General features: G+C 34.8%; 1 protein-coding gene and 1 long non-coding RNA gene across 12 annotated transcripts in view; one reads left to right on the forward strand and one right to left on the reverse strand.

Annotated features, from left to right (window-relative positions):
- The window catches only part of FSTL5 (follistatin like 5), an 875,733-nt gene that overhangs the window by 426,518 nt on the left and 436,703 nt on the right, over nucleotides 1–12,512 (forward strand). For all 9 annotated transcript variants that reach the window (XM_077139637.1, XM_077139631.1, XM_077139629.1 and 6 more), the window contains one exon: nucleotides 399–595. In XM_077139637.1, coding sequence (XP_076995752.1) covers nucleotides 399–595 — 197 coding nt within the window. The remainder of the gene's footprint in view (nucleotides 1–398; nucleotides 596–12,512) is intronic.
- LOC143666189 (uncharacterized) overlaps nucleotides 1–12,512 on the reverse strand; it is a 90,415-nt gene that overhangs the window by 58,201 nt on the left and 19,702 nt on the right. For all 3 annotated transcript variants that reach the window (XR_013167451.1, XR_013167452.1, XR_013167450.1), the window contains 2 exons: nucleotides 8,660–9,667; nucleotides 2,457–2,550 (listed from right to left, as the gene is read on the reverse strand). This is a non-coding gene — a long non-coding RNA (uncharacterized LOC143666189). The remainder of the gene's footprint in view (nucleotides 1–2,456; nucleotides 2,551–8,659; nucleotides 9,668–12,512) is intronic.

A 12,512-nucleotide genomic window follows, 5' to 3' on the forward strand; every position in this document is an offset into this window, starting at 1 on the left:
AATTCATTTTACTTCCCTGCATCTAATTTCCTGAACCTGTAAAAGTACCAAACAGGGATATATTGTGTGGATTAGAACTGAGATAATGCATCTAAACACTGGGGCCAATTGTAATTACCATGTTTTTCTACGTCCTTCAAAGGATCAGTGCCTTTGGCCCAGAGAAATCTCACAGTAAATATGTTCTTACTGGACTTGATACAAATGAAAGTGTTCTATCCTACCATAGAAATATCCCATGCCTTTTTCCTTGTATAAGGAAAGTTCTGTAGAATGGAAGAGTACAAACTCAAAAAATGATGTACAAAATAATATACATAGTCAGCTTCTAAATATTGACATAAATGGTTTCTTTTTAATAAGACTGCTTTGATAATAACTTTGTTCTTTTGTTACAGGAGATAACTGCAAGACCACTGAATACAATGAGATGAAAAACATGCTTTTAGATTTACAAAATCAGAAATATATTACAGAAGAAAATGAAAGTCCTAATGGTGATAATATATCTCGGAAGAAGCTTTTGGTGGATCAGATGTTTAAATATTTTGATGCTGACAGCAATGGACTTGTAGATATTAATGAACTCACTCAGGTATGATTGATGGTTAAATTAGTAGTATTAATTGTACATATATAATATACATCTGTGTGAATTTTTTCTGCTAACAAAACATATATTTAGTCAATACTATTAAAGAGTTAGAAGAAAATCATTTAAAGAGCAAAATTTGAACAACGTATCAGCAATGAAGTTCATTTCAAGTAACAAGTATATGATATTTTGCAGTTTAAAAAGTCAAGTACTTTTGACAGATTTTTATACCTTAAAAATCTGAAAGAATTATCTGTACTCTATTTCACAGAATTTCCATGATCTCTCCAAACATTCTGGAGGCTATATATTATTTAGTGTCCTATCAGTCAATAAAAGTTGACTTATCCAGTATTCAGGGACGCCATTGACTAACAATAGAGCACATCTACAGTAAAATATAAATAAATGATTTACAATGGTCAGAATCACTGATGTATTTTTTTCAATAATCAAAGATCAGTTACAGAATGCTTTATTTGGTTTTACTATTAAATCCATATTACTATATTTCATTTCTTTTAGAAGTATCATCCAAATGCCATATATGTAAAAAATAAAGTAGAATATTTTAATAAACAGAAAGTCTTCCTCCCAAGCCATTTTGAAAAACAAAAATGCTTATATGTTTGTTGTTGCTGAGACAGACTGAGTTGTTTGAAAGAAACCGTAATTCCAAAATTTAAGAATATGAACTAGTTATAGCTAGCAGTGGAAATGTAAAATAAGAGACACAAGATTTCTCCCAAAATATATACAAGATTTAGGGCGAAATGGGGAGAGGAATTCAATCTTGGGCGACTGGGAACATGACAATAGCGCTGATGAACTTCTGCTGCCTTCTTGATGACCCGTCCAGTATATCTGGAGGTGGATGTGGCTGCCCTGCTTACTAGTGCATATGAATTTAGAAAGAAAATGTATTTTCCATGATACCATGCCATTTTTCATTGATGATTAATTTTATGGCTCATTTAAGAAATCTGACATTGTAGAATATTGGTCAGATCATGAAAGTATTTCAGTTATTTAGAATAATGTAACTAAGAGGTTTCATCTCAAAATGAACTTGTAAGCAAACTAAATATAGATCTTCTAATACCAAATGATTAAGAGTATAAAGCGTTTTCACTCATTTTATTTTTTTTTAATTTATTAAGTAGTTACTAAGTGCTGGATAGTGGGATTTAAGGGATTGAAATTGGCAAGTTTAGAATAAAATTAGAAGACCTGCTAATTAAGATATCTATGAGATCATATACCTTCTAATTTATTTCACAATAATGCTACACATTGGGATTTTATATTATGTAGCAATAAAACAATATGATTCTTTAATTAAATTAAAATAGAGTTACAATTAAGGCATAGTGCCTTGATTTATCTGTACTTGACATATTGAGATATACTGTGTTTTTGTTTGCTTATTTTCGTTAGAACTTTTTTTTAGCATATCAGCATCTCTGTGCCCAATGATTAGGAACAAATCATGACTTTGCCCAACACTTTTCTTCATCACAGAACCCACATCTTAGTCCAAAGGCAAGACTGTTTATCACTAGAGAATTACAATGTACAGCACCTCTTCCACTTCCAAGTTGACTTCAAGGTTTTCTGCTCTGCTCAACTTCATTTCCTACCTATAGTTTAGTTAGTTTTTCTTTTCTCAGATACCTTTGATTCGGACTTGTTTTATCTCTTAAAAGTAACCTTCCAGTTTGTCTGAATGCCATGATGGTATGAGAACAGGAAATGTCTTCAGAATCCTATTTATATATTGGCTATCTATTAGGTACATGAAAAAAAAAAGAATCTGGGATCATGTTTACTGTCTTATGTATGGATAGAACTTATAGCTCACAAGCCACTCCTTTCTTCAGCAGAATATAGCGGGAGTGTCAGTATCTTGTCCATAAATTCTCCAGCATATATTTATGAATTTTGTAGCAGGCGCCCTGTTAAAATATAATAAATAATTTCTGACTATTTATAGTACAAATAAAATTTTCCACCCACATGTGTTTAGATTATGGGTGCTATTTAAAAACCTACATGCCGAGTATTATAGCCAATAATAACAATCATTTTATTCAACCACTTGGAAGCAAATTTAATATAAAATTTTAAAATAATATAACTTAAAAGTACAAAAAGGGAAGGTTCATAGCAAGGTGTGCTCCTTTGCAACCTATGATTAGCAAAGAATATATTATATTACTCTAAGGTTATGCCAAGGTAAGTGAAAATTAACAAATAAAACTTGGCTTTTCAGGTTTTATAGATACAGCATAAAATCTGTCTGCACCTATTCTATTCTTATATTACATAATGATGATATATTATGGCATTTCTCTTGTAAATTTTCACATATTAGAACGTAAAATGTTATCTAGTTGACAGAAAGTAGACATTATGAAAAGAAATAAAGGGGGGTAGGATCTGCTGAATCATAGTTTAACAATTTGTCATGGCAAGAAAATATATACTAAGATGAACTCACTAGTTATAGAAATGGATCTCATTCCATTCACCTCTTAACCATGATATTCACTCTATCTTAACATGAATGTCATAGCTATACTGTGACATATCTTTCTGTCTTAGGCAGATTTTTTTTTTTAATGTTGAGTACATTCACCAATAAAATGCAAATTTGTTGCAAAGTAAAATTGTTATTTTCTCAAAAGAACAGTATTTTATGAAGATTATCAAATTGACTTTAGAATACTGATTCGGCAGTAAAACCATTGATAATTGAGGATATAAAATATTTAAAAATAGGAAATAATTGAAAAAGATAAATGAACAAAGATTAAGATGGAATAGGCATTTCAAAAGAGCAAAAGAGAGTGTTTCTAATATCAAAGGAGTGAGTAGCCATGAACTGATGAATTTCTATATATTTGTTTAAATGATACATATTTTTTGATCATGGCATATTGGTTAATAATTTTGACTGTAGGACCTAGGTTCAGATCTTACATATACTTTATACTGTTATAACCTTTGATGAGTTACTTCAACTTTCTGTGTTGCAATTTTCCTACCAATAAAGTGGTAATGATTCTTGTGACTAGTACATAAAGTTGTTGAGGTGCTTGCATGAGTTAGAATATGTAAGGTTCTTCGAACCATGAGTAGCATGCAGAAAGCACTTGGATTTAATTCACCATAGTCATCTTCTCAAATCTTACTCTCATAAGATTACAGTGGATGATAATGGAGATAGAAAGGACACATTTTCCTAAGTTAACAGGAAAGCAACCTGATGGAGAGTTTATCATTTATTGATTGATCAATTTTTTCATAAGTCTCAGGCTTTGAATGGTGTTTAAGAAAAAATCAGATATCATTATTAAGCGTTCATTGAGAAATACATTGCTTTAGTTTGTAAAAACAGCCAGAATACCATATACCAGAAACTGAATGGCTTTTTAAAAGGGGAATTTATTAAGCTGCAATTTATGATTCTAAGGCCTTGAAAATGTTCAAATTAAGGCAAGGGTATAAAAATGTCCAAACTAAGGAATACAGTAAAAGACAACTTGGTTCAAGTAGGCTGATGACATTTGGGGTTTCTCTCTCAGCTGGAAAGCTGCATGGCAATGCCTACTAGTTTTCTCTCCAGGATTCTACAATGGCTTTCCATTTTCTTTATGCATCTCCCAATGTCTCTAGCTGTTTGGGCTCTGTTGGTTCTAAAGCTTTTTTAAAAAATGATTCCCTCAGGTGGGCCATGGTGGCTCAGCAGGCAGAGTTCTTGCCTGTCATGCCAGAGACCCAGATTCAATTCCCAGTGCCTGTCCATGCAAAAAAAAAAAAAAAACAGGTTCCCTCTTAAATGGCTCCAGTAAGGAACTCCACATCTCCATGGAAATTGTCTAATCAAAAGTTACCATCCATAATTGAGTGGGTCACATCTTTAAGTAAACAATAAAGAATATTCCACCCAACAATATTGAATGAAGATTAAAGATATGGCTTTTCTGGGGTACGTAATAGCTTCCAACTTGTGCATTCAACTCTTGGGACCCTGAAAAAACCTTCTTTCCAAATGTAAAATGCATTCATTCCATAACAATATCAGAAAGCTTTAAACTATTTCAGTAACAAGACAAATACCATACAAAGTCAGAAACAGTACAAAATTTCATCAAAGTTTGCTGCAGGCATCATCTGTCTTAAGGCAAAATTCTCCTCAGGGTCCGGACCTGTAAAACTCATAACAACTTATCTGCTGCCAATATACAAAGGATGAACAGTCAATAGGATACATATTCCCGTTTCCACAGGGGGAAATTGAAAGGAACACAGCGGTCACTGGACCCAAGTAGTTTTGAAAACCTACAGGGCACACTCCATTAGATTTCAAAGTCTGAGATTCATTCATCCTTGGACCTTAGAAAATGCCAGTCCCAACCTTTCCAAGGGCCTGTGCAGAGGTAATCCCTCTAAATGCAAACTTGGGGGAAATTGGGGAGACCACCTTTTTCTTGGCTCTACCCTTTCCAAACATGGGCAGCACCTAGGCTCTCTGCTATCTCTGGGGCACACACTCAACCCCTCCAGAACACAGGTGTGGCAGCCAAGCTCACCAATCCCCAAGAAATGTGCTCCACCCTCTCCAAGGCCTGAGGCTGCACAACCCTCTCTGAGTGAGAAAGTAAAAGGCCCACCTTCTGCCTTCAGGGTAAACTCACCCTCTCTAAGAGCTTGGGTGGGTCCACTCTCTTGGCCCAAGGTTTCTTGACTTCAAACCTTAGCTTCCATGGTTCTGCCTCTGAAGTTATTTGTCCTCCAATCTGTCCCTTTTTTGACCTTTTAGTTCATACTGACAGTGGTTCTGTTTATACAAATCCCACAATACTCTTGTTGGCTTTCTATGCTGAATGCTGCAATCATGCCCATCAGACCAAAGAACTTTCCACAAATCCTTCCTGGATAACTCCATCTCAAATCCTATGTTTTCCTGAAATGACTGCCTGGTTCCATGTTTGGTTAAGTCCTAACATGGGGCACTATTCTCTGGGGTCCCCCTTTCTGGAAACCCAGGATTTTCCAGAATATTAATTTCTGGTTTCTTTGTACACAAGAGTTCAATCTCAGCTTATCTCTTTCCTGTTGCATTCCACTATAAGTGGCGAGGAGAAACCATGTAATTTGAAATTCTCTTCTGCTAAATATCCAATTCATGGCTTTTAAAACCTGCCCTCCATCTAAAACCAGTCAAGTTTGCCACATTCCTTGCCACTTTAAAACAAGGATCACCTTCTTTCCAGTTTGCAGTACTCCATGCATCATTTCTGTCTAAGGCCTTGTCAGAGGTATCTTTAAAGTCCACATTTCTACCAACAGTCTCTTCAAAGCATTCTTAGGCCTTCTCTACCAAGGTCCTCACAACTCTTCTAGAATCTTCTCCTTATCCATTTAAAAAGCCATCCCAACATGTTTGGTATTTGCAAACCACAGCAGCCCCCCACTTCTCCAGTACCAAAATCTGTTTTGGTTTGTAAAAGCTGCTGGAATGCAGTATACCAGTAACATATTGGCTTTTAAAAAAGGCGATTGATTATGTTGTAAGTTTACAGTTCTAAGATTGTGAAAATGTCCAAACTAAGGCATTCAGGGAAAGATACCTTGATTCTAGAAAGGCTGATGGGTCCAGAACACCTCTGTCAGCTGGAAAGGCACATGGCAACATCTGCTAGCTTTCTCTTTTCATTTCACAAAGCTTCCCCAGGGCTGTTTTCTGTTTGCATCTCTAAAGAGCTCTGGCTGTGTGGGTTCTGTTGGTTCTAAAAGCTTTTCTCAAAATGGTTCCCACTTAGTAGGCTACACTAAGTATCCCCACCTTAAATGAGTGGAGACACATCTCCATCGAAACCACCTAATCAAAAGTTAACACCCACAATTGAGTGGGTCACATCTCCATGGAAATAATAAAAAAGATCCCACCCAGAAATATTGAATGAAAATTAAAGGACATGGATTTTCTGGGGTACATAATAGCTTCAAATTGGCACACATAGACTTATATATTTTATATATAGGCATTTTTTTAAACATAGATTTTAAATACCATTTTTGCAATTACAAATGGTTAGGCCAAAGAAAGGAAATGTTCTTGGTTATTCGAGGAAATTAATAAAATAAATAATAACATGTTAATTATTTTTCTTATTTGGCATACTCATCTACCTAATTTGTATAGCTAGGAGAAGCATTATTAAATTCTAAGAGTTGTGGCCTAAAGACAAGCAAATACTGCTCTTCTGCAACCACTGTGACCCTGGATGCTTTTTTCCAGATTATAGAGTGTCCATATTTCTACAAATATAATGATAAATTGAATTGAACTTGAAGTAAATATTATATTTTGAGATTTTTTTTTTTTTGGTGTATTACAATAAAACATCCTTCTATATATTTCGGAATCAATTACATCAGTTCATGCCTTTTTATTTTGGCTATAAAACTAAGTTATAAGAAATAATAAAAGCATTGTTTTTAACATAGGGATACATAGGTGTATTATGATATAAACAATATGTTTTAATGGTCCATGTACAATTTAAATGTTTAAAATATATGTAATGCCTCATTTGCATATTACAGTAATTCAGATGTTATTGTCCCCTTTATATTGCTTTTTGAGTTCTGCAAAACAAATATCCATGTGCAAAAAAAGTAATGTAGTGGTTGAAGATTTATGAAGTGAATAAAAGGATAGGTTTACATCACATATTATGCAAATCACAGTTGAAATCTAGTTTAGATTGAACTCTTCCTGCAGTTATTCTTTTGCTTGTGCTCTGTCCAGACTGTGCTCCTAGTCCATAACCCTCTTTATAGTGTCCTCATTCGTCTCAACTCCAGTCCCTAGATTGTCCCTGGGGCTCCAAATTCCACATCATACAAAACAACATGGCTCTATTTTGATCTTCCTCCTAAACTTTTATAATCAGATACATAACATTTCACAGTTACTAGCACCTAACCTCCTCAAAAGCAAATGGGAACTTACAGAATATGATTTCAACGTCGGTAACCAATAGCTGTCACATGCTTTCCCAAGGAAGGAAATTTATTTGCGGCCCTGAATACAGTGGGAATTCCTGGCCTCTCTAATCTACCAGGTGTTTTACACTTTGAAATCAAATTAAATCACTGTATTTCTCACTTTCATCAAGCATAGATTAGGCCACTTTCTCACCCCTTTTGTAAAGATTTTTGCCTCCCAAAAAGATACAAAATTGGCTGGTAGGGGACAACTTAGTATCTATCTATCTAAATTTGTTTTTTTACAGGACTTGAAAGAATTGGTGCTATCTCCTCTGCCATATAAATCTGTTAATTAAGGTATGGCAAAGGTAATATTTCAATCATGTTCAAAGTTTTTCTTTGTTTGTTTGGATGTTTTTGCTTTTAAACGCCTACCATATTTTATAGAAAATGGGTCACCTGTCATTTTTGTTTCATTTAGCTCTCAATGACCCTATATCTTTTCTTTCTCTCATTGCCAGTGTGTTTTCACACATTACCAAAATTTCACACTGGAAGATTTCACTTAACAGGGAGACTTTATAGCAATCTCTTAAAATAATTTCTTTTGACAACTATGTAATTAGCATTGTTGTCCTTAAGTTTTTTTGTTTCCAAAAAGTTGTGAGTTTACAGAACAATCATGTAAAAATACAGGATTCCCATACACCACCTTATTATTAACAATTTGCTTCGGTGTGGAACAGTTGGACAATTGAGGATAGCACATCTTAATAATTGTACTATTAATTAAAGTCCAACTTTCAACTTAGGGTTCACTGTTTGTGTGGTGTAATTCCATGTAGTGTTTTTTAAATTTTCATTCTGTTACCATATATATGATATAATATTTCCTTCTTTTAACCATATTCAGATATATATATATATATATATATTTCAGCGCTGTAAATTGCATTCACAACATGTGCTACCATCACCACCGTCCATTACCAAAACATTTCTATCATTACAAATAGGAACCCTGTACATTTTAAGCATTACCTTCCCATTTCCTATCCTTACCCTGTCCCCTGGTAACTTGTGTTCTAGATTCTGGCTCTGTGAGTCTGCTTATTCTAATTGTTTTCTTGACTCAGTGTTCCATTGCCTGGATTCTATTTAGCATGAGGAGGTAGAAAGACAAATATTCTGGTTTTCCTGAAGATCATTCTGATCAAGTGTCAAGTCTCACCTGTTTTTGTGTTCCAACTTAGCTCTCCTCCCCAAATACAAACAAGTGTCTGAGGTTCATTCTGGTTATCTGGATTTCTCTCTTCCTTTTCCTAAATGGTCTTCTCCAACCGTAAGAGTTCAGTGTTCTCTTTAGGTCTTCTGTGAAGTCTGAGCTTCATTAATTAATGTTTCAGTGAATATTGTCCCTGTAGCAATATGCTTAATTTTCCTAAGTATGGCTCACAGGGAAATAGCTCATGGCAAAAATCTTCATACACATGTAGAAGAATTTTCTTTGTTCTTAAAGCATGGTAAGAAACTTGACAAATACATCTTGGTATCTTCCATAAGTGTTGTGTGTATGTCTAGTGCGGTCAGACACTCAGCTGCATTGTACCCACATTAGTGACCTTGAGAATATAATGTTACTCCTAAAACTGACCTAGATATGAGATGCTTGAAATAAAGGTTTCAGGATAAAATACCACGAGGTATGAATATGCACCTCTTAGCAGTATGGCATCAATCAAAAAAGCAAATCTAGACTTAGATAAAGAGAGACTTCATTCAAAAAGACTTTTGCAATAGGGAGAACATACTGATCTCAGAAATCTACAAGTGTCTCAAAATCAAATTGAAAAATACAGTTTTTATAGGGAGGTATGGGCAGAGCTAGCAGAAATTTGTAAGCAAAAGTTGGGCAGGCAAGCAGGATTGAGCTCATAGTATGATTGCTGTGGTTTGGCAGGACACTTCTCTTGCTCTAGTCAGCAGAATCTCAGGATATGCAGATACAGGGGCAAATTCTTCATTTTGTTGCTTGCTCAGGTTTGAGGGCAAACGAAAGGTCAGGAACCCCTGGAGAGGACAATGCAGAAGGTAAGAAATGGGCATTTGTGAAAATTTAGTAGCATGAAGGAAAAGGGTATTTGAGGGGAAAAGGTTATTAATTCTTTATTTTGAAAAAGAGCATGAAATATTTTAACTTCTGGGAGTATTGAAAAAGTTAGTGTAGACAGAAATATTGTCAACTGGGAACTACATCCATTAGTGAATTATGGGGAGAGGATAGGGAGAGTCATAGACATGAGATTCAAAGGATCTAGCCCTTTCTGTCTATCTGCCTGTCTGTCTATTTGTCTGTTATCTCTCTCACCATGTCATCTTCATTCTATGTGTCTATCTGGAGAAGACTGATTTGGCAAAAAGGAAATAAACTGGAAGTGGCAATAAAGGACAATTCACTTGTCTACTCCTTTTCCTACACTAAAGTATAATGGATGTGAGAGAAAAAAAAACAGCCTCCAATTGTTAAGCTTACTGCACAGTTTCCTTAAGGGGCTGTCAAGTTTTTGTAAAGGCAAGGTGTGAATAGCATGCTTTCTATGAAAGGCAGAGCCTATGTGGGAGTTTACTGATCAGACAAGTGGATTTCCTGAGGGCATAATGTTAGGGTTTGGGGTGGAGAGGATGGGGCATTGGGTCCAACTGGAAAAATCTACAGAGCAACATGAGGACACTTGAAATTTACAGGTTCCTGGAGGTAAACCAAGAGATAGGGTACAAAAAGATTTGCCCAGATCATCTCAGAGGAAAACGGGCAATTGTTTCTCCCACTGTGATCCTGTATAGTTGATGTCATGGGGTAGGTTTCAGAATCAGACTTCACTCAGTGGACTTTCAGCCTTAATGTTGTTAACAGACAACATAAGATGCTGAAGCATTATAAAATTTGCTTCTTAGGCCTCTCCCCATTTGATAAAATAACCACTCCGAAACTTAAGTAAGCAATGTCATTCTCTTGTGATTCTGAGTTGAAATAAGCAGCTGTATTGAATATATTGATTTAGGTTTTTCTCCATTTACATTCCATGTCATTTTGATAAGCTGATTCACATTAGATATTCATATTATAATAAAATACTTCCCTAATGTGCACACATGCCAACTCTTTGTTAAAATAATAAAAAGAACTACTTGCTCATAGGACTTAGATTATTATGTTATCCATATTTGACTTAAAATGTCATTTGCTCAATGACTACCATATGTGAATACATTTACAAAATTAAATAAAAAGAGGGAATAAGAGCAGATCCTTTTAAGCTTACAAGATGGGCATGGCAATGTTTTTTTTGCAACATTTGTACATATCAAATATTTTTCTATGCAAATTATTAGAAATGCTATGTGGGGAATGGATAGTTAAGCTTTATTTTGAGTTAATGAAACAAATTGCCATTTTAATGGTTTAAAATGATTCTAGAGTACAGTAACATATTTATTCACTGTGAGATTGGTGAGAATTACTTTGTAGTAAATTAAAAAACCTCTTAGTGAGAACAAACACAAATAAGTAAGCACTTTTATGGATAGAGAAGTGAGATATGTGGGGACTTCCAGAAAGTGCCATAACTAATCTTATTTAACATTTTAAAAGCCCATAAACCAATCAGGCAACAGGAACCAGGTATTTAATTTAGAATGGCTTTGCCAAGCCAGTTAGTTAACCCTAGTCATACTGGAAATTTCTTTGCAAGTGCAAAGCATTACAGAATAATAATAACAATGTCAGCCACAAATTAATACATATAAAAAAAGTAAGGCCAATATCTCTATTGGTTTAGTGTAATTCTGGGCTACAGTTAAAAATAGGAGTATCCTCTATTCTCTTGAAGCCTTAGCAGCTTGTTTTAGATACTCGTTTTGTTTTTTTTTAAAGTGTTATTCATAATATTAACAGGACAACAAGGATATTAAAATTTAGCGTTTTAGGATTTTCAATATTTTATTTATAAGGCTTTTTTTTGCAATTTTCCAGTAACCTTTATTAATTTTTTTAAATTTCTAATTAAACAAAATTTAAGCACAACATACAAACAAATATTCTTACCATATGATCATTCCATTCTTGGTGTATAATCAATAACTCCCAATATCATCACATAGTTGTATATTCATCACCATGATCATTTCTTAGAACATTTGCATCAATTCAGAAAAAGAAATAAGAAAAAAAAAAAAAACTCATACATACCATACCCCTTACCCCTCCCTCTCATTGACTGCTAGTATTTCCATCTACCTAATATATTTTGACCTTTGTTCCCCCTATTATTTATTTATTTTTTAATCCATATGCTTTATTCATCTATCTATAGTGTAGATAAAAGGAGCATCAGACACAAGGTTTTCACAATCACACAGTCACACTGAGAAAACTATATCATTATACAATCATCTCAAGAAACATGGCTATTGGAACACAGCTTTACATTTTTGGGCAGTTCCCTCCCGCCTCCCCAATATACCTTAACTAAAAAGGTGATATCTATATAATGCATAGGAATAACCCCCGGTTAACCTCTTGACTCTATAGGAAATCTCTCAGCCACTGACCCTCCATTTTGTCTCATTTCTCTCTTCCCCCTTTTGGTCGAGAACATTTTCTCAAATCCCTTGAGTCCCAGCTCATTCTAGGATTTCTGTTCCAAGTGGCCAGGAAGGTTTACATCTATGGGAGTCATGTCCCACATAGAGAGAGGGAGGGCAGTGAGCTTGTTTGTCATATTGGCTGAGAGAAAGAGGCCACATCTGGACAATGAAAGAGGTTCTCTGGGGGTGACTCTTAGGCCTAACTTTAAGTAGGCTTAGCCTATCCTTTGTAGGGATAAGTTTCATATGAAGATTGAGGGCTCGGCTT

This window comes from Tamandua tetradactyla, chromosome 22 (genome assembly GCF_023851605.1).
Source record: "Tamandua tetradactyla isolate mTamTet1 chromosome 22, mTamTet1.pri, whole genome shotgun sequence".
NCBI lineage: Eukaryota > Metazoa > Chordata > Mammalia > Pilosa > Myrmecophagidae > Tamandua > Tamandua tetradactyla.